The 22,717-nt window shown below is 36.7% G+C and overlaps 1 protein-coding gene across 7 annotated transcripts in view; it reads right to left on the reverse strand.

The window, feature by feature from the left end:
* PHKB (phosphorylase kinase regulatory subunit beta) overlaps positions 1-22,717 on the reverse strand; it is a 213,425-nt gene that overhangs the window by 98,035 nt on the left and 92,673 nt on the right. For all 7 annotated transcript variants that reach the window (XM_020881709.2, XM_020881707.2, XM_070451354.1 and 4 more), the window contains 5 exons: positions 10,650-10,745; positions 9,307-9,504; positions 7,433-7,490; positions 6,581-6,658; positions 4,504-4,662 (listed from right to left, as the gene is read on the reverse strand). In XM_020881709.2, coding sequence (XP_020737368.2) covers positions 4,504-4,662; positions 6,581-6,658; positions 7,433-7,490; positions 9,307-9,504; positions 10,650-10,745 — 589 coding nt within the window. The remainder of the gene's footprint in view (positions 1-4,503; positions 4,663-6,580; positions 6,659-7,432; positions 7,491-9,306; positions 9,505-10,649; positions 10,746-22,717) is intronic.

The following is a 22,717-nucleotide window of genomic DNA, read 5'->3' on the forward strand; positions in this document are numbered from 1 at the left end:
AAATGCGCAAACTGAAAACAGCAATAACTTAATTTTCTCTTCTTTGGTTAGCTTCTGTTTGCTCCTATATATCATTGTTTGCATGCACCCTCAGTCACTAAGTCATGTCCGACTCTGTAATCCCACGGACGTAGCCCACCAGGCTTCCCCGTGTGTGTGTGATTTCCAAGGCAAGAAAACAGGACTGAGTTGCCATTTTCTTCTTCAATGTATCATTTGTGTAAATCTTAAATCGGAAATCTGGACTTCGAAATATTTTCCCCTAGTGGAATGTAAAAAAAGAAACCAAGGTGATTCCCTTATAGCACCAAGAAGTTCAGGTTTTGGGCAGTAATGCTAAGAACAACAAAGACAGTAACAGTATCTCACACAGTAAGCATTTCTTTTAGTGCAGGTACAGTACTTACAATCAACCTGCTTCACAGACTGTCATAAAAAAATTCTGACTAATACGATAACTTTTTTAATGGAAATACTAATAATGTTAAAAATTTTATCAAGGAATGGCACAGGAAGATGCATAAAGCTTTTTTGTGTTCATTAACCTTCATTTAAATGTGTCCAAAGACACTTAGGCTGAAGTTTTAGGATAAGCTGAAAAATAATTCTTCAGAAGATTATGAATAACGGCCCCATTATTCCTCCCTCTTACTGAGTCAACTGCCAACATGTATTTATTGGAAAGAAGAGAACTCTGATATACCTGATTTCTTTTGCAAAGTGGATGACCATAGCTATGATAAAGCCATGACAAAGCATGGTTGTTAGACTAAGTCAGAATTGTATTACATTTATAAAAGAGACTAAGAGTTTCCATAGCCTTCTGTTAGGAACCTACACACTAAGCTGAATGCAGCCCCTAGATGATCATAGTGGTACCCACACACCTATTTGATATTCTTCCCAGAAACTGTCCATCATCATTCGGTGCAATAGACATATTAATATACTTTTAGATGATGAGAAACTCCAAGATGAAAACTCCCAAACTCATTCTATAAGGCCACCATCACCCTGATACCAAAACCAGACAAAAATAACACAAAAAAAGAAAATTACATGCCAATATCACTGATGAACATACATACAAAAGTCCTCAACAAAGTTCTAGCAAACAGAATCCAACAACATATTAAAAGAATCATACGCCATGATCAAGTGGGGTTGACTCCAGGGATGCAAGGATTCTTCAATACATGCAAATCAATCAGTGTGATATACTACATTAATAAATTAAAAGATAAAAACTACATGATCATCTCAATAGATACAGAGAAATCTTTCAACAAAATTGAAGACCCATATACAATAAAAACTCTCCAGAAAATTGGCATAGAAGAAACCTGCTGCTGCTGCCGCTGCTGGTAAGTCGCTTCAGTCGTGAACAATTCTCTGCGACCCCATAGACGGCAGCCCATCAGGCACCCCCATCCCCGGGATTCTCCAGGCAAGAACACTGGAGTGGGTTGCCATTTCCTTCTCCAATGCATGAAAGTGAAAAGTGAAAGTGAAGTCGCTCAGTCGTGTGCGACTCTTAGTGAACCCATGGACTGCAGCCTACCAGGCTCCTCCATCCATGAGATTTTCCAGGCAAGAGTACTGGAGTGGGGTGCCATTGCCTTCTCTGAGAAGGAACCTACCTCAACTTAATAAAGGCTATATACAACAAACCCACAGCAAACATTATTCTCCCTGGTGAAAAAGTGATAGTGTTAATCTCTAAGATCAGGAACAAGACAAGGGTGCCCACTCTCACCACTATTATTCAATATCATTTCAGAAGTCCTAGCCAAGGCACTGAGCAAAGAAAAGGATAAAAAGAACCCAGATTGGAAAAGAAGTAAAACTCTCACTGTTCACTGATGACAAACATCTATACACAGATTTTAATATGTGTCTAGATGTTTTTCTATACATAGAAAGCCCTAAAAAATGTCACCAAAAAACTATTAGAGCTAATCAATGAGTTTAGTAAAGCTTCAGGATATACAATTAATACACAGAAATCCCTTGCATTTCTATACACTAACAATGACAAGTCAGAAAGAGAAATTCAGGAAATAATCCCATTCTCCACTGCAACAAATACCTACAATAAACCTACCAGAGGAGACAAAAAAGCTGCATATAGGAAACTATAAGACAATGATGAAAGAAATCAAGGACAACACAAATAGATGGAGAGATATACCATATTTTTGAACTGGAAGAATCAATATTGCCAAAATGACTATGCTGCTCAAAGCAATCTACAAATTCAATGCAATCCCTATCAAACTACCAATGGTATTTTTCACAGAACTAGAACAAAAAATTTCACAATTTGTATGAAAACACAAAAGACTGAATAGCCAAAGCAATCTTGAAAAAGAAAAAGGGAGCTGGAAGAATCAACCTTTCTGACTTAAAGCTATACTACAAAACTATAATCATCAAGACAGTATGATACTGGCACCAATACAGAAATACAGACCAATGGGACAAGATAGAAAGCCTAGAGATAAACTGATGCACCTATGACTATTTATTTTTGACAAGAAAAGACAGCCTCTTCAGTAAGTGGTGCTGGAAGAACTGGACAGCTACATATTAAAGAATGAAATTAGAACACTTCCTAACACCACACACAAAAATAAACTCAAAATAGATTAAAGATTTAAATGCAAGACCAGAAATTATATAGCTCTTCCTTGATAGCTCAGTTGGTAAAGAATCCACCTGCAATGCAGGAGACCCCAGTTCAATTCCTGGGTCAGGAAGATCTGCTGGAGAAGGGATAGGCTATCCACTCCAGTATTCTTGGGTTTCCCTTGTGGCTCAGCTGGTAAAGAATCTGCCTGCAATGCAGAAGACCTGGGTTCAATCCCTGGGTTGGGAAGATATCCTGGAGAAGGGAAAGGCTTCCAACTCCAGTATTCTGGCCTGGAGAATTCCATGAACTGTACAGTTCATGGAGTTGCAAAAAGTTGGAGGTGACTGAGTGACTTTCACTTTTATTTTTAGAGGAATATATAGGCAGGAAGATTCCCTCTGACCCACCTCCCAGATTAATGGAAATAAAAACAAAAATAAACAAATGGGACTTAATTAAACTTAAAAGCTTTTGCACAGGAAAGGAAACTATACACAAGATGAAAAGACAACCCTCAGAATTCGAGCAAATAATTGCAAATGAAGCAAGCGACAAAGGATTAATCTCAAAAATATATAAGCACCTCATATAGCTGAATATCAGAAAAACTTATAATTCAATCAAAAATGGGCAGAAGATATAAACAGACATTTCTCCAAAGAAAACATACAGATGGTCAATAAATACATGAAAAGATGCTCAACATCACCCATTATCAGAGAAATGCAAATCAAAATTACAATGAGGTTATCACCTCACACCAGTCAGAATAGCCATCATCAAAAAAAACCCCACAGAGAGTAAATGCTATAGAGGATGTGGAGAAAAGGGAACTTCCTGTACTGTTGGTGGGAATGTAAACTGACATAGTCATTATGGAAAGCAGTAGGAAAATTCCTTAAAAAACTAGGAGTAAATCTACCATATGACCCAGCAATCCCAGTACTGGGCATATACCTGAGAAAACCACAATTCTAAAAGACCCATGTTCTCCACTCTTTGCTGTGGCAATATTTACACTAGCCAGGATATGAAAGCAACCTAGATGTCCATCGACAGATGAATGGATAAAGAAGATGTGGTATATATACACAATGGAATATTACTCAGCCATTAAAAAGAATGAATTTGAGTCAGTTATGGTGAGATGGATGAACCTAGAGCTTCTGATACAGAGTAAAGTCAGAAAGAGAGAAACAAGTATATTAATGTGTATATGTGAAATCTAGAAAAATGGTACTGATGAACCTAGTGGAGAATGGACTTGTGGACACAGCAGAGGAAGGTGAGAGTGGGACGAACTAAGAAAGCAGCATTGACACAGAAACACTATCATGAGTAAAACAGTGGGAAGCTGCTATGTAACACAGGGAGCCCAGCTTGGTCCTCTGTGGTGACCTAAAGGGGTGAGATGGGGGAGTGGAGGGAGGCTCAAGAGAGAGGGGTGTGTGTGTGCTAAGTTTCTTTACTCGTGTCTGACTCTGTGTGACCCCATGGAATGTAAACCGCCAGGCTCCTCTGTCCATGGAATTGTCCAGGCAAGAATACTGGAGTGAGCTGCCACACCCTCCTGCAGGGGATCTTCCCCACCCAGGGGTTCAATCTGCATGTTGTGTCTCCTGCACTGGCAGGCAGGTTCTTTACCACTAGCGCCATATGTAATTAAGACCCATTTGTGTTGTACAGCAGAAACCAACACAACACTGTAAAGCAATTTTCCACCAATTAAAAAAAAACAAAAAACTCCCTCAAGGCCTCTTGACAGCATGAAACACCACCCAAATCCAAAACAAACGCCAACAAAGACATACTTATTTCTAAAAACTTGACAATAAGGAAAAAAAACAAAATTCCCGGTCTTCTTCACTTACCCAGGAGTTTTGCAATGATATAAAGGGCTTGTCCCCAAAGAAACAGTTTTCCATCACGGCCACAGTTGCTGGGGAATCGCTTCTGACTACCAGGGTTTCTTTTTTCATATTCTACAAAATCAGCTGGCACATAATAGTACTTTGGTATGACAGGATAACCTATGGAATTTAAAAATAAGTATTTAAAATATAATCAATCAGTGTCCTCCCTGAATTTTCCCTTCAAAGACAGAAAGGTTGTTCAATAGGATATAGGAAAATTTGACTCTTTTCAGAAATCCCCAGTCAATAATGTGGGAAAAGTTTCTTTACTTTAAAACTAATTTGACAGCATATGTTATAAGGTAGCCATAATCTCTTGTACATAATCTCATGTACATAATCTCTTCTAACAACATTTAACACCTTAAAGTAAATTGATAAATATAGTATGCAAATGTTTAGAGCTACAGAAGAAGCTATTTGTAATAGGATTAGTCTGTGGAAGCTTTACAAATGAGAGATACTATATAATCTTAAGTGAAGAATTGTAACCCTGAGCAATTGCTGAAAGCAAAGAAATCCCCATTTTAAACATTAAGCCCATTATCTACCATTCAATATCATTGAAGAGAAAAAAAAAAAAATCCATCTTCCTCCCATGACCAACCCATTTAAAAATATTTCTTGGTAGAAACTAAAAATTATTTAAGACTAGAATCTCTGTGGATGATATCAATGGGGGGAAAACCAACTTTCTAATAGTGCTACAGAAGACTTCTTGTATCATCAGCCCACAGTGAACTTAATTTTTCTAATAATACTGCACAGATTTCTGTAAAATTTGCTTCTTTATTCATGCACCAATCAACAGTGATACCTCTGTCTAAAACCAGTAAAAAGGTCTAAGAAACACAGAGAATAGTTTCAACATCACTCTTTCAATAGGATGAAGCCTAAGTGTGATACACAAACTATTACCTCAATCCATCAATGATTATTCACTGAATACTAAAAGACCTGATTCAGGGATTTTAAACATATTCATTACAACATTCATTACATTATGTCTCCCACTGGACTAGTGGTTATTTGGAGCATAAGGACAAAAATAACTTGTTTTAAATATCAATATTTATTTGAAATTCAATGTTTTCCATAATCATCTTGCTACTTTAACATTATAAATATCTTAATGGGTGAGCACTTAATATGACTGTAAGATATTTGTGGAAAACCCTGAAGAATATCATAAACTTCATGTAAGACAGGAATGGGGCCTACTGCTATGATTGCCAGTTTGTGCATGTCTGTAAGACCATCCATTTTTTTAATCAACACACCATAATTTTTAACTTCCAGATGTTATTTTACCAATCCATCCAAACACCTAAGATATCTGGAACTTCTCCTTTGGAATTTTTTTGAGAATTATTTTTTGAGTCATATAGAAAAATCACTTATGTTTCCTTTATGGTCCCTGCTGGTACTTAACTGAAACCAATATATTACTCATAAGCCTGGACCTTCTGACCAGTTCTAGGATAGTAAATCCATCCTCAAAGAATGACATTTTAGAACTATGGCAGACATTTATTTCAAAATAATGTGAAAAGTCCTGAAAACATCTCCAAAGAGGAGGCCAAAATATTTGTGGTAGTGGTAGTACCATTAGGCTAGAGCCTCCCTATGTGGCCCTCTGAAGGGGGCAGCATTCGTGAAAAAAGCATTTCTGGTGACATGGATAAAAATTAGTCATTTTTTATTATCATCATATTACATACAGTGAAGGAGCTTCACAGTAGGTAACAGATGAAGAACCCCTGCACACCTGGCAAACTATTGGGTAGTAACTATAGCCATGACCTCTTAAAATTCATCTCCATCTCCATCTTTTGCCTAATGAGCTCCTTTTATAAAAAACAGTTTTATTATAACAAGTTAAGAGATTACTGTTTCTAATCCATTTGCAGCCCCATTCATTTTTTTCAATTGAATATAAACTGCTCTGTTTAAAAGGCAATCATTTACACACTTCAAAGAAACATTAAGGAAACACTGGTAGAAAGAATGTCTTGAAAAAGCATCCCAACTATACCTTCTGTGGTGTGATGAAGTACTGGAGTCAGAAGATCCTGATACTCTTTTACTTGATTAGGATTGCCTCTAAAAACACCTAAAATGTAAAATACAAAATCAATAGCATTTGAACTCAACAAGCATCATAGAAATTTTGCCTTAGAAAAATTACCCCAATTGTAATTATTTTGGTAATTTTGTATGCAAATAATAAAATGGAAAAAGGTAAAGCAAATAAATATATATGATAGTTTTCTGGGACACTGATTTTAGAAGATCATGTTAGCATTTAGAACTAAAATCTGAATTTTAATCAAAATTTCTCTGTTCTTAAGTGTAAATATTATAGACAGACATTCACAATGTCATAAACTGCAGTATTCATAGTTCCTATGCATAAAGATTATTTGTAAATATGAAAATATATTTGTATCATTTTTAAAATCCTTCAAAGTATTTTTTAAATTCCTTAAGTGATTTAACATTAGCTCAGAAAGCAGAAGGGTAAGTGAAAGTGAGAGTGTTAGTCACTCAGTTGTATCTGTGCCCTCCAGGCTTCTCTATTCACGGGACTTTCCAGGCAAGAATATTGGAGTAGAGTGCCATTTTGTTCTCCAGGGGATCTTCCCAACCCAGGGATCGAACCCAGGTTTCCTGCACTGCAGGCAGAGTCTTTACCCTCTGAGCCACTAGGGAAGCCCTAAATGATTTAACATTAGCTCAGAAAGTAGAAGAATAGCATATAAAAATGTAAAGTAGTTAACATCACTAATTGTGGTCTATTCTGCTAGCTGAAAGGAGTCATACTTTATTTCTGCTCTTCTTTAAACTACTTATATCCTACAGTTTAAATTTCAGGAGAAAAACTCACCATCAATCATCATGTAAAGGAAAAATATGGGAAATTCACATTCAATGCCATCAAACAGCTAAAACAGAAAATAAAACATTAAAAATTTAATGAACAATTATTTAGAACAATTATATTAGAACAATGATATTAATTAGAACACTTACATCATAGGAAAGTTTCTTGTAATAAAAAAACTGGACTGATTCTATAAGTATTTTCTTTTTTAAAAAAAATTTTCTCAGAATTCTTATTATTCAAAAGCTCATTCATTTATTAACCCATCACACAGTAGTCATTCATTCAATAAATATTTACTTAGTACTTAGTAATGCCAGGCGTCAATAGACAGAGGGCTATGGAGATAAAAAAGATAGAAAATCTGCCCTAGTGGAGAAATAGTCATATAAATAAAACAACTGCAGCACATTACAAAATGTCTATATATGGTATATATCAAGAATCAAGAGCATGAAGCATCTGAGCCTGCCCGGGGGTCAGGAAAGGGTTTATAGGAAAGGAAATGCTTCGGTTAATGCTTGATGAGTTTCTCTGGGGAGATGAGCTACGGGAACTCCACAAAGAAAAAAGAGCAGTACAAACCAGAGATGCATTAAAGGACAATGTCTGTTAAAGAAACCAACAGCAATCCTGTATTCCTGGAACAAGCAAAGAAGCAATGAACGCTGAAGTCCAACTAGGACTAGCTCGACTAGTCCACAACTAGAACACAGCATGCTCTTTAGAAGGGACAACAACGAGAGAGGCATCAGGAGGCAGGTAGGGAGGGGTTTGGAGGGTTTTTTTTTAATGATTTTCAATCTACCCCATTAAAGCAAAGTCTTCAGCAATGTGAATGGATGCTTACTTTTCTGGGAGGTTTTATAATCTTCTGGGAAGCTTAAAAACAGCTAGAATAAATGCAGATGTATGGTATGTATGCGTGCTTAGTCAGGTCAGTCATGTCTGACTCTTTGCTACCCCATGGACTGTAGCCCAACAGGTTCCCTTGTCCCGGGATTTCCCAAACAAGAATGCTGGAATGGGTTGCCATTTCCTTCTCCAGGAGATCTTCCCAACTCAGGGATCAAACCTGCGTCTCCGGTGTCTCCTGCATTGCAGGCGGACTCTTTATCATTGGGGAAGCCCCACTTTGGTGCGGGTGGAGGAAAAGGAAAGTGATTTACTCTGAGTTATTTGAGGCTTGAGGCTACACTCATGCAATAGAATCTCCTGTCTTGAAATATCTTCACTCTTCGAGAACTTTTCCATGTTCTCAATGAAATATGATGGTCGAGGGGTCCATTCTGACAAGCATTTAAGAAACGGACTCTCCAAATGGTCTTTTACTGAAGTAGCTGGCAATGACTATTGCATATTTATTTGAAATATAAAATCTTTAAAACTAAATGTTTAGAGGAGTATATTTTAGAGGGAAGTGCATAAGTGAAATAAAAAAAAGAGCATTTGCTTAACAGATTGAAAATTAGATCACAAATAGATATCTTCTATTATCTTAGACAAATGGTATAGTAGGCATGCAAAATAGTCAAAGTGCAAAAGAAAAATTACTTACTCAATGAATCAACATGGCCCAGTATGAGCAAATGGGCCTTCACATTAATGTTTATTAAGAGTTTACTATGTGCCAAGCACAGTTCTAAATACTTTTATATACATTAATTGATTTAATTCTTATAAAACCTCAATAATAGTAGGTACTAACAGTATTTTTACCAATGAACAATATTATATACAGAGAGGTTAATTAACTTGCCCAAGGTCAGACAGCTAATGAGTGGCAGAGCCATAATTCAAAGACAAGAAGTCTGTCTCCTGAATCTGTGTTTTTTGATCATTCTGTTATGCTATCTGATATGGAATATTTTTGATACCTTAATTTCAGCTGGTTTGTAGTAGCGTCTATTGGGATCTTCCAATGATGTTCTATATCCATCTCTCAAGAAACGCTTAAATCCATATTTTCCTTTTAATTTTCTAATCACTTTATCAAGCGTCTGGCTAAAGAGAACTTCATCATCCAAGGCAAATGCAGGATAACTGATGCAGGGGAGCAGGGCGGCATCTGTGTTCTAGGGGCAAGAAGAAAAAGAAGGGAATATAAGTGCCTATAGAGATATGATCAGCACAGCCAAGGAGACTCACAGAGATGTAAAGCCGATAAGGTTATCTAATGGACAGTGAGACTGCTGTGCTTCAAGGGACAGACAGGTGTTTATATGGCATGGTTTAGTGAACCTTAGAGAGGAGATAAAACTTTATTCAGTTTAAGGAGTATTTTCAAGGTTCAACACTGGACTCAAATTTTAGTATATTACATCATTGTGTACAAATTTTCACCAATAATTAATCACTACAACTAGTTTGTCATAACAATTTGCTAATAATAGTGAAAACCAGAAAACAATCTAAATGTCCAACAATTGGCTTAGTAAAGTAGCAGCCAATAAAATTTATATTATAGAAATGTTTACTGACACAGAAACTTGTCTGTTCAAAGAAACAGGTTATCAAGCATTATGAACAATATTCTTCCAGTTTTGTAAAATAAAAGTATTATATATGTATATAAAAATACATACAAACCCAAATGTATCACCCCAAGATTATAATTGAATAGTGGAAAATGAGTGGATATATTCTTATTATTTGCTTGTTTGTAAGCTCTATTTGTCTATTACTTCTATAAAATAGTTTTCTTAAAATAACTAAATTATTCCATTTCGGGTGTTTTCAAGAATAGAGCCATGAATTATCCCTACAAAAATTGGCAATCAGGTACCATATAGGCATATAAGAGTTTATCAGACAAAGAAAAAGGTGAGTAGAATGAGAGAAAAGAAATAAGGAAAGCAATTCTATTCAAAAGAAATTTAACTTATGAAAAATAACTTTCTACATTTCTAATATATAATATTCCATGACCAAAAAAAAAAATTCATTTTGGTATAATGTTACTACTTCCTCAAAAAGAAAAAAATATATATGTAGTTCTCTACGGCTCTACAAAAACTGAAAGGACAAAGCCACTCTCTCCACATCTCTGCTCACTTCCCGAACATGACCTCCACAGGCCAGAGGAGCGAGCGGCAACACTGTCTCTTCTCACCTCTTACACCAACTTCTAACACTTTGGAGCACTTTCTTGGATAAAGGAAAAAACTACACAACAATCATAAACAACAGTTCACATTAATTTATTATAAAAATATCTCACATGAGATCTTGATTCTCTGGGTAACAATGAGCACAAAGTTTGCCGGTTGCGATTATGGGCATCGAGATCCACAAATATAACTGACCAAGAACAGCCCTGGAATGAGAGAGAAAAAATTTCCCTATATTAACATAAAAGAACTTGTAGAAAATTGGACAATCTGACTAAACTAAATCTCACATTTATAAATCAATGTTACCTTAATTTACAAAGATAATAAAATTAAAAAAACAAAGACAAGCAAAGAAAAGTTTACAAAAATATTAACATTGGTTGCATTTGAAAGTGGCATTACAGAAGATTTTAATTTTTTAAATACCTTGTATTTAAATACTTAAAGAAGTTTAATTAATTAATTAATTAATTTAACTTAAGGTAATTAAATACTTAAATACCAAGTATTTCTCAGATTTCTTGCAATAATATACTACTTTTATAATTATAAAAAATAAATGGTATTTTTGTATTTTCTCCATCCTGTCAGTTTTCTTATAAACCAAAATGTATTTATCACAAGATAACTAATAAAGGATATTTATTTTAATAAAAATAAAAAATAGTTTAGCTAACATTTCTAACAAGGAATTAAGAACTAATTTGGATTCACAAAATCTAAATTGTACAGACCTAATAAAGAATGATCAAACTAAATGAATTTAGATATCTAGAATTTCTGATATAAAAACTACTTGATTAAAATATGAAGACAGAAGAATCTCAAATCATAATGTACATTATACTTGCTATTATTCACCATGTGTAAGGCAATGTGTTTTGTGCTTCACATGGATTATCTCGTTTAATCTCCTTATGTGGACATAAGTGTCCCCATTTTACTGAAAATGATGCTAAATCTTAGTATAACAGAGACAAGGGTTCAAAATTAAGTCTCTGACACAGAAGCCTTCATCTTAAGTTATACGTTAGGTAATTTCCCACATTAAAAATTATCTTTCAAATAAAAACTAAAAACTTGAATAAAAAAATCAAATGAACATAAGAACAAAAAGCTTTAATAAAAAAAACCAAGTGTAACAAAAATGGTTACTGGTCTCCTAACCAAGTTAAAAAAAAATTTACTCTTTAGCCATTAGTGCTTTCCATCTTCAATAGTACAGCTGTTAAGTAAACATGGCTTTGTCCTTTTATTAAGAACCTAGATATTTTGAAAACACAGAGAGTGAAATTGGAACACAGCGACTGCTTCCATTATAAAAGAATACTCAGGAAAAAACATGAGAAAAGGAAGAATACTATCACAAATTTTATGTTGCTTCATTACCTTTCTCACCAATTTCAAAGATGCATTTGCCCTGAAGATAAAATACGCTGACTAAAAGAAAAACCTAGTAGTACTAGCCCCTAGAACCAAATACCACACTCACTCTGTGCGTGAACATGGGTTAACAGGAAATATGTACACAGTATTAGCTCATAAAATGATTTCTCAATCCTAATATTATTTCTCAAATTTCTCTTAACTCTGACAATTAATGAACAAGGAATGAATGAGGCTGTCTCTCAACCAGATCAATGCTAAACTGTCTTTCTATTATTTGCAAGTCTCTACTTTTCATCCCTACTGACAAAATTGAGTCCAGCAAACCTTCATGCAGTAGCTGCCACTGTCAGAGTAATATGCCCTCTGCTTTGAAGGCACAAGACAGAACATGACCTCTGATACCAAGGAGCTGGCCCAGGTGATATACAGCCCTAAATCAGATGAATATTAAACAAAACAACACTGCACATCGCAATACATGACTAAGTACCAGGTGAGTGAACAAACGCTGAAGTTTACAGCAGAAAACAACACAGCAAGCTTGGGGTACTTCAAGCAAAAGGTGAGGACCAGAACTAGGATCTGAATTTGGGGGCAAGAGGGGGCGAGTAGAGCAGTTAGAACAAAAGTGCAGAGAAATAAATATATATGAGACATTGGGAGTCAAATGAATATACAAAAGAAGGGGACTTATTTATCCTCAGGCTGATAATTAAAGTTAATTACATGTCAAATCAGTCTACCTTGAATTGAATTTTTTAAAAGATGCAATCTAAGTAGGATAATTTATAAGTAATGAAGTGAAATGGCAAATTTGGCAATTCTTGCCACCGTCTGATTCAGATGAACAGCCAATTTCTATTTTCTCTCTCTCTCTTTAGTTGCTAAGTCGTGTCCAACTCTTGCAACCCCATGGATTGTAGCCTGCCAGGCTCCTCTGTCCATGGAATTCTCCAGGCAACAATACTGGAGTGGGTTGCCATTTCTTTCTCCAGGGTTCTATTTTCTAGTTAGGAATAAATCGTTTATCTAGATTCACCAAAGTACTTGTTCAGATCTCTTCCTCTGCCAGCCTCTAAGAAACGTGTGCAAAAAGAAAATAATCCATAATGCTACCATATTTTTACACTAAGATCAAAGGCTAGTAAACGATATTGTTTGACTGTCATCTTAAAAACTGCACCACTGCTTTTAGGCATAATGGCCTGGATTTACAGAAGAATAAAATTCACCTAAAAAACCATGAGCATCTATTTCTATTCAGAAACAAATTTTTTAAAAAGTCATGAAAGAAGCCTACATATAGAATCAATTATCACCTACTTTAAATTATCAGACACATTAATTTTAGGCCTGCAAATTTCAAACGAAGCTAGGTATGTCCGTATTGCTTTGAACACTCTACATAATATGAGCAGTCTTTTTAATTATCACCTCTGAGATTCTGACCTCAGCTCAATTTGTCAGTCTCTTGATCTTTCCAGTTAAAGACAGGAATATGAAAGGATGCTTATATATATAAAAACTCCAGAGTATCTGATTAACTTTGGATATTTTATTTTCATCTTTCACTTCCTGAAGTTATAACTCTGCTGTAATATCCTGACTCTATTTAAAGACCATAGTTTAAGACTGACAGTTCAAACTTTACCTCAAAACTGAGTTTCTCTAAATGTTTTCTACTATACATATTACAAAATGATTCAACCTGACTTGAGTTCCAGTGGTTCCAGTGTACTAAACCATCTAGCCAGGTCTCTATGACCACAACAAATACTTCTGAGATGGTACCTATGATAAGGTGGCATCTAAACTAAAAAGCAGGATGGGACCTGGGACCTATGCTGCAGTGTTGGCACCTGGACAAAAATCTCCTCAAACAACAAAATACAAAAAAACTGTAAGAGACTAAAAATAACTGTGCACAAGCAACTGGGGTAAATTCTGGACAAAAGATGCAAAGAAACCATGAAACCCAACTGCTACTTCTGAAGAGCTTGGAGCAAGATTAGGGCACTGACTGCAGCTCCCTGCAGACACCACCACCAAAGGGGTTGGGTAAATCACCTAAGTCACCCCTCAGGCCTGATCCCTGGACACACCTCTAACATAACAACATATAAAGAACCAGTTTGACCCCCCACAGCGAATGAGCACAGGAACATGTTACTTGTCCTTGCTCCTCCCTGCTGCAGTAAGGAACTCAAAAAAGCCTTGCCTGAATTTCTTGTCTGGTTTATGATCAATTCCTATTGATTAGGAAGGCCAAGAAACCTGGCAGGTAACATGACCATAAGATGATCCCTTTATTCTCAATTCAAAGTGAAATGATTTAAAGTGCTACCCAGGCCTTTCTTTTTCTCATTAGCAATTTCTCCAAACCTGATCTAGTGCATGTACTATCCTCAAAGATAAATCAAGATGAAACTGATCAGTATATGTACCATACATGACCTTTTCTATTCTCCTGGAAATAAAACCACATCACCATGATCAGGAAACTTTCTTATCTAGTTCAGCATTAGGCTGTCCTATAGCTCTTTGGCACAGTCTAGAGACATAGTCTGCAGAAATGACTTTTACTAATTTGGAAACTGCCCCTCTGTACTATGGCTGTGGTGGAAGTGGGCATGTAAACAGCCAACTTTTACTTACTGACCAAACAATAGATTCCAGCAGCCCCTCTCACTGAAGGAAATCCTACTCACGTATTGTTAGAGGAATTTTCAGGTGATAGAGGGAGATGAACCTGAGTGTTAATTCCCAGGACTTTAGAAGAACAGAGCTGAGACTCAGACTCAAGAATCACAAAAATGTTGTTGATGTCTGTGACATTCACTAAGTATAAATTATGATTTACTTAAGTATTGTCAAATATTTATATAACTATATTCATTTATATATCACTACATATATGGTCAAATATAAATAAATTTCTAAATGCTCAGTTCAGTTCAGTTGATCATCGTGCCCAACTCTTTGTGACCCCACAGCCTGCAGCACGCCAGGCTTCCCTGTTCATCACCAACTCCCAGAGCTTGCTCAAACTCATGTCCATCAAGTCAATGATGCCATCCAACCATCTCATCCTATGTCGTCCCCTTCTCATCCTGACTTCAATTTTTCCCAGAATCAGGGTCTTTTCAAATGAGTCCAGTTCTTCGCATCAGGTGGCCAAAGTATTAGAGTTTCAGCTTCAACATCAGTCCTTCCAATGCATATTCAGGGCTGATTTCTTTTAGGAAGGACTGGTTTGATTTCCTCGCAGTTCAAGGGACTCTCAAGAATCTTCTCCAACACCACAGTTCAAAAGCATCAATTCTTCAGCATTCAGCTTTCTTTATGGTTCAACTCTCACATCCATACATGACTACTGAAAAAACCATAGCTTTGACTAGACAGACCTTTGTTGGCAAAGTGATGTCTCTGCTTTTCAATATGCTGCCTAAGTTGGTTATAGCTTTTCTTCCAAGGAGCAAGCGTCCTTAGTTTCATGACTGCAGTCAAAATCTGCAGTGATTTTAGAGCCCCCCAAAATAAAGTCTGCCACTGTTTCCACTGTTTCCCCATCTATTTGCCACGAAGTGATAGAACTAGATGCCATGATCTTACTTTTTTGAATGCTGAGTTTTAAGCCAACTTTTTCACTCTCCTCTTCCACTTTCAGCCAAGAAGCCTTTGTTATAAACTTACTAGAAAAATTAAATTGATCAAATTTTCTTATTTTCTCCCAAACAAAAATATGTTTTGAAAACAGTTTCAGAGTAAAGATTTAAATGATGAGTCTTTTTTCTTTAAATTAAGGCAAATCTGGAAATTTTTTTAAGATTATTTTTTAATTGAACGATAATTGCTTGACAGAATTTTGTTGTTTTCTGTCAAACATCAACAGGAATCAGCTACAGGTATACATATGTGCCCTCCCTCTTGAACCTCCATCCCATCTCCCTCCCCATCCCTTACCTCTATGCTGATGCAGAGCTGCTGCTTGAGTTCCCTGAGTCATACAGAAAATTCCCATTGGCTATCTATTTAACATAGAGCAATGTCAGTTTCCATGTTACTGTCTCTATAAAACGAACGAAGGAATATGTAGAAACACACAATAATGAAAGTTAAGGGCATATTCCACCCAACATTTCCCCAAAATAAAAATTAATTTTTGTCTTCACTCAAACACGAAAGCACACAAAGGGCAAGAATTCATGAAGTAGATACCTCCTTCACAAGATCAATAATTAAGAAGAAAATGGTGTGGTAAAAAGGTAGAAGTTTCCATTTATAAAATAAGTAAGTCCTAGGGATGCAATGTGAACTAAATGGACTGGAATGGGCAAAGTGAGTTCAGATGACCATTATATCTAACTACTGTGGGCAAGAATCCCTTAGAAAAAAAGGAGTAGCCTTAATAGTTAACAAAAAGGACCTAGTTGCAGTACTTGAGTGCAATCTCAAAAAGAATGATCAAACAGAATCTCAAACAGAATGATCTCTGTTTTCAAGGCAAACCATTCAGTATCACAGTAATCCAAGTCTATGCCCCAGCCACTAATGCCTAAGAAGCTGAAGTTGTATGCTTCTATGATGACCTACAAGACCTTCTAGAACACACACCAAAAAATATGTTCTTTTCATTACAGGGGATTGGAATGCAAAAGTAGGAGGTCAACAGATAAGTGGAGTAACAAGAAAGTTTGGCCTTGGAGTACAAAAGGAAGCAGGGCAAAGGCTAACAGAGTTTGGCCAAGAAAATGCACTGGTCATACCAAACACCCTCTTCCAACAACACAAGAGACGACTCTACACCTGGACATCACTACATGGTCAATAGCAAAATCATATTGACTATATTCTTTGTAGTCAAAGATGGAGAAGCTCTATACAGTCAGCAAAAATAAGACCGGGTGCTGACTGGGGTCAGATCACAAACTCCTTATCGCAAATTTCAGACTTAAATTGAAGAAAGTGAGGAAAACCACTAGGCCATTCAGGTATGACCTAAATGAAATTCCTTATGATTACACAATGGAAGTGACAAACAGTTTCAAGGGATTAGCTCTAATAGAGTACCTGACGAACTATGGATGGAGGTTCCTAACACTGTACAGGAGGCAGAGATCAAAACCATCCCCAAGGAAAAGAAATACAAAAAGGCAAAATGGTTGTCTGAGGCCTTACAAATAGTTGAGAAAAGAAGAAAAGTGAAAGGCAAATGAGAAAAGGAAAGATATACCCATCTGAATGCAGAGTTCCAAAGAATAGCAAGGAGAGGTAAGAAAGCCTTCCCGAGCGAACAATGCAAAGCAATAGAGGAAAACAACAGAATGGGAAAGAGTAGAGATCTCTTAGAAATACCAAGGGAACATTTCTTGCAAATATGGGGACAATAAAGGACAGAAACAGTATGGACCTAACAAAAGCAAAAGATTTTAAGAAGAGCTAGCAAGAATACACAGAAGAACTATACAAAAAAGACCTTAATAACGCAGATAACCATGATGGTGTGATCACTCACCTAGAGCCAGACATCCTGGAGTGCAAAGTCAATGGGGTTTTAGGAAGCATCACTATGAACAAAGCTAGTGCAGGTGATGAGATTCCAGCTGAGCTATTTCAAATCCTAAAGGATGATGCTGTGAAAGTCCTGCACTCAATATGCCAGCAAATTTGGAAAACCCAGCAGAGGCAACAGGACTGGAAAAGGTCAGTTTTCATTCCAATCCCAAAGAAAGTTCAAACTAGCACACAACTGCACTCGTCTCACACACTAGCAAAGTAATGCTCAAAATCTCAAAATTCTCCAAGCCAGGCCTCCACAGTACATGAACTGAGAACTTCCAGATATACAAACTGGATTTAGAAAAGGCAGAGGAACTAGGGATCAAATTGCCAACATCTGCTGGATCATAGAAAAAGCAAGAAAATTCCAGAAAAACATCTACTTCTGCTTCATTAAATATGCCAAAGCCTTTGACTGTGTAGGTCACAACAGACTGTGGAAAATTCTACAAGAGATGGGAATATGAGACCATCTAACCTGCCTCCTAAAAAATCTGTATGCAGGTCAAGAAGGAACAGTTAGAAACACAGATGGAACAACAGATTGATTTCAAACTGGGAAAGGAGTACATCAAGGCTGTATATTGTCACCCTGTTTATTTTACTTACATGCAGAGTATGTACATCATGAGTAATGCTGGGCTGGATGAAGCACAAGTTGGTATCAAGATTGCCATGAGAAATATCAATAACCTCAGATATGAAGATGACACCACTCTTACATCAGAAAGCAAAGAGGAACTAAAGAGCCTTTTGATGAAACTGAAAGAGGAGAGTGAAAATGCTGGCTTAAAACTCAACGTTCAAAAAACTAAGATCATGGCATCTGGTCCCATCACTTCATGGCAAATAGATGGGGAAACAATGGAACAGTGACAGGCTTTATTTTCTTGTGCTCCAAAATCAGTGCGGATGGTGACTGCAGCCATGAAATTAAAAGATGCTTGCTCCTTGGAAGAAAAGCTATGACCAACCTAAACAGCATATTAAAAAGCTGAACCATTACTTTGTCGACACAGGTCTGTATAGTCAAAGTATGGTTTTCCCAGTCATCATGTATGGATTTGAGAGTTGGATCATAAAGAAGGGTGAGCGCCAAAGAATTAATGCTTTTGAACGGTATTGTTGAAGACTCTTGAGCATCCCTTGGACTGCAAGGATATCAAACCAGTCAATCCTAATGGAAATCAGTGCTGAATATTCATTGGAAGGACTGATGCTGAAGCTGAAACTCCAATACTTTGGCCACCTGATACGAAGAGCCAACTCATTAGAAGAGACTCTTATGTTGGGAAAGATTGAAGGCAGGAACAGAAGGGGACCACAGAGGATGAGATGATTGGATGGCATCACTGACTCAATGAACATGAGTTTAAGTAAGCTTCGGGAGTTGGTGATAGACAGGTAAGCCTGGCGTGCTGCAGTCCATGGGGGTCACAAAGAGTTGGACACGACTGAGAGACTGAATTGAGTAATGCTAAGTTACTTTTTACTTGCAAGACTACTTTCTGAGTTAGTGCCAATATCGCTATCTTTTTCAATGAGGAAACTAAAACTTATCGAGCCAAAGTCACAAGCTCACTGGAGGATTAGGAGCACACAGTGATCCTGTGTCTTGACCCTGAATACAATTCCATTCCTTTATGCCAGATTCCGACTCCCTTCACTCAACTTCTTTCATCCATCCTTATCTGTCTATATATATATATAAACATATATTCTTTATTTATACACACATATTCACACACAGATATTTAAAGGAATATATTGAGAGTAAGACAGGGGGTAAAAGGAAATGAAAAGAATTGAAGGATATATGTAGGATTTCCATGAGTATGTTGACTCTTAAGAGAGAGAGAAATGTGGTTATAAGCCAAGGGATCAAAGTCAGCGGACCAAAACTCTCCAGAAGAGGCAAAGTATTAATTCTCATGATTTTCAATAGGCTCATACACCCCCACATTTTTATGAGCTCTTATCCCTCCACTTCTCTAGCCAGAGGTCTTGAGAGAAAAAAGAATGTGGAAGATAGTGATTTGGAGTCACGTCTTGGGCACCCAGAATGAGTAACTGCTTCTGTCTAACTTCAACTTTAAACTTTCTTAAATGCAAGTACATAGTATTATAATTGCCATAACAAAATCCATGTCACATTTTACATGTCTAAATTCTTAAAATGTATCTTCACTGATTTGATTAGCATTGAATAGCTTAAGGTTAATTATGATATTAGTCAGGCACTTCCTCTGCCCTCCCATTTAAAAAAAGATTTATTTCTAATTGAAGGATAATTGCTTTACAATATTGTGTTGGTTTCTGCCATTCACTAACATCAGCCACAGGCATGCATATGTCCTCTTCCTCTTGAAACTCCCTCCCACCTCCCACTATATAAGACACTCTAGGTTGTCACAGAACACCAGTTTGAGCTCCCTGAGTCATACAACAAATTCCCACTAGCTATCTATTTTACATTGTTGTTCAGTAGCTCAGTAGTGTCTGATTCTTTGCAACTCCATGGACTGCAGCACGTCAGGCATCCCTGTCCTTCACTATCTCCGGGAGTTTGCTCAAACTCAAATCCATTGAATCGGTGATGCCATACAATTATCTCATCCTGTCATCACCTTCTCCTCCTGCCTTCAATCTTTCCCAGCATCAGAATCTTTTTCAATACGCTGGCTCTTCACATCAGGTGGCCAAAGTATTAGAGCTTCATCTCTAGCATCAGTCCTTCCAATGAATATTCAATATTCCAATGAATATTAATTTCCTTTGGGATTGACAGGTTTGATCTCCATGCTGTCCAAGGGACTCTTAAGAGTCTCCTCTAGCATCACAGTTCAAAAGCATCAATTCTTCAGTGCTCAGCCTTATTTATGGTCCAACTCTCATATCCGTATACGACTACTGGAAAAACCATAGCTTTGACTATACGGACCTATGTCAGCAAAGTGCTATCTCTGCTTTATAATACACTGTCTAGGTTGGTCATAGCTTTTCTTCCAAGGAGCAAGCATCTTTTAATTTCATGGCTACAGTCACCATCTGCAGTGATTTTGGAGCCCCCCCCAAATAGTTTGTTACTGTTCCATTGTTTCCCTAACTATTTGACATGAAGTGATGGGACCAGATGCCATGATCTTAGTTTTGTGAATGTTGAGTTTTAAGCCAGATTTTTCACTGTCCCCTTTCCCCTTCATCAAGAGGTTCTTTAGTTCCTCTTTGCTTTCTGCCATTAGGCTGGTATCATCTGCACATCTGAGGTTACTGATTTAGTTTACATATGGTAGCTTGTATATTTCCACGCTACTCTCTCAATTTGTCTCACACTCTCCACCTCTGTGTCCACAAGCCTGTGCTCCATGTCTGCATCTCCACTGCTGCCCTGCAAATAGATTCATCAGTACCATCAGTACTGTGTTAATATACAGTATTAGTTTTTCTGATTCTGATTTAGTTCACTTTCTATCATAGGTTCTAGGTTCATCCACCTCATTAGAATGGACTCAAATGTGCTCGTTTCTATGGCTGAGTAATACTCCATTGTGTGTATGTACCACGGTTTCTTCATCCATTCATCTGTCAATTGACATCTAGGTTGCTTCCATGTCCTGGCTATTGTAAATATCGTTGCAGTGAATACCGGGGCACATGTGTCATTTTCAATATGGGTTTCTCAGGGCATATGCCCAGTAGCAGGATCATTGTGTCATACGGTAGCTTTATCCCTAGTTTTTTAAGGACTCTCCATATTGTTCTCTACAGTTACTGTATCAATTTACATTTCCATGAACAGTGCTAGGAGGTTCCCTTTGCTCCACACCCTCTCCAACATCCACTGTTGATAGATTTTTTTGATGATAGCCATTCTGAGGTGTGAGGTAATATCTCACTGCAGTTTTGACTTGAATTTATCTAATAATGAGTGATGTTGAGCATATTTTTATGTGTTTATTGGTCTTCTCTTTGCCTTCGTTGGAGAAATGTCTGTTTAGGCCGTCTGCCCAATTTTTGATGGGGTGGTTTGTTTTTCTGGTATTGAGTTGTAAGAGCTGCTTTTATATTTTGGAAATGCTTTGTCAGTTGTTTAATTTGCAATTATTTTCTCCCTTCCTGAGCATTGTCTTTTCACTTTGTTTATAAGCTTCCTTTACTATGCAAAATCTTTTAAGTTTAATTAGGTCCCATGGTTTATTTTTATTTCCATAACTGTAGGAGGTGGTCATAGAGGATCTTGCTGAGATTTATGTCATAGAGTGTTCTGCCTATGTCTTCCTTTAAGAGTTTTATAGTTTCTGGTCTTACATTTAGGTCTTTAATCCATTATGGGTTTCTTTGTGTTTGGTGTTAGGGAGTGTTCTAATTTCATTCTTTTACACGCAGCTGTCTAGTTTTCCTGGCACCACTTATTGAAAAGAGTATCTTTGCTTCATTGCATTTTCTTGCCTCCTCTGTCCAAGACAAGGTTTCTGTAGGTACATGGGTTTATCTCTGGGCTTTCTATCTTGTTTCATTGGTCTATATTTTTGCTTTTTTTCTGACAGTATCATACTGTCTTGATGACTGCAGCTTTGTAGTATAGTCTGAAGTAAAGAAGGTTGGTTCCTTCAATGCCATTCTTCTTTCTAAAGATTGTTTTGGCTATTGGGGTCTCTTGTGTTTCCATGCAAATTGTGAATTTTTTTGTTCTAGCTTTGTGAAAAATGACATTGGTAATTTGATAGAGATTGCACTGAATTTGCAGATTGTTTCTGGTAATAAAGTCATTTTCACAATACTGATTGCTTATACCCACGAAAATGCAGTATCTCTCCATCTTTTTATGTCATCCTTGATTTCTTTCATCAGGGTCTTATAGTTTTCTGTATACAAATCTTGCTTCTTTGGTAGGATTATTCCTAGGCATTTGATTCTTTTTGTTGTAATGGTGTATGGGATTTTTCTTAATTTCTCTTTCTGATTTTCCATTGTTTATATACAGGGGATGTAAGTGATTTATGTGTATTGATTTTGTATCCTGCAATTTTGCTAAATTCACTAATTAGCTCTAGTAATTTTCTGATAATATATTTAGGGTTTCCTATGTATAGTATCATGTCATCTGCAAACTGAGAGTTTTACTTCTTTTGTAATCTGGATTCCTTACATTTCTTTTTCTTCTTTGACTGCTGTGGCTAAGACTTCTAAAATTATGTTGAATAACATTGGCAAGAATGGGCACCCT

Source organism: Odocoileus virginianus, chromosome 20, assembly GCF_023699985.2.
Source record: "Odocoileus virginianus isolate 20LAN1187 ecotype Illinois chromosome 20, Ovbor_1.2, whole genome shotgun sequence".
NCBI classification, from domain to species: domain Eukaryota; kingdom Metazoa; phylum Chordata; class Mammalia; order Artiodactyla; family Cervidae; genus Odocoileus; species Odocoileus virginianus.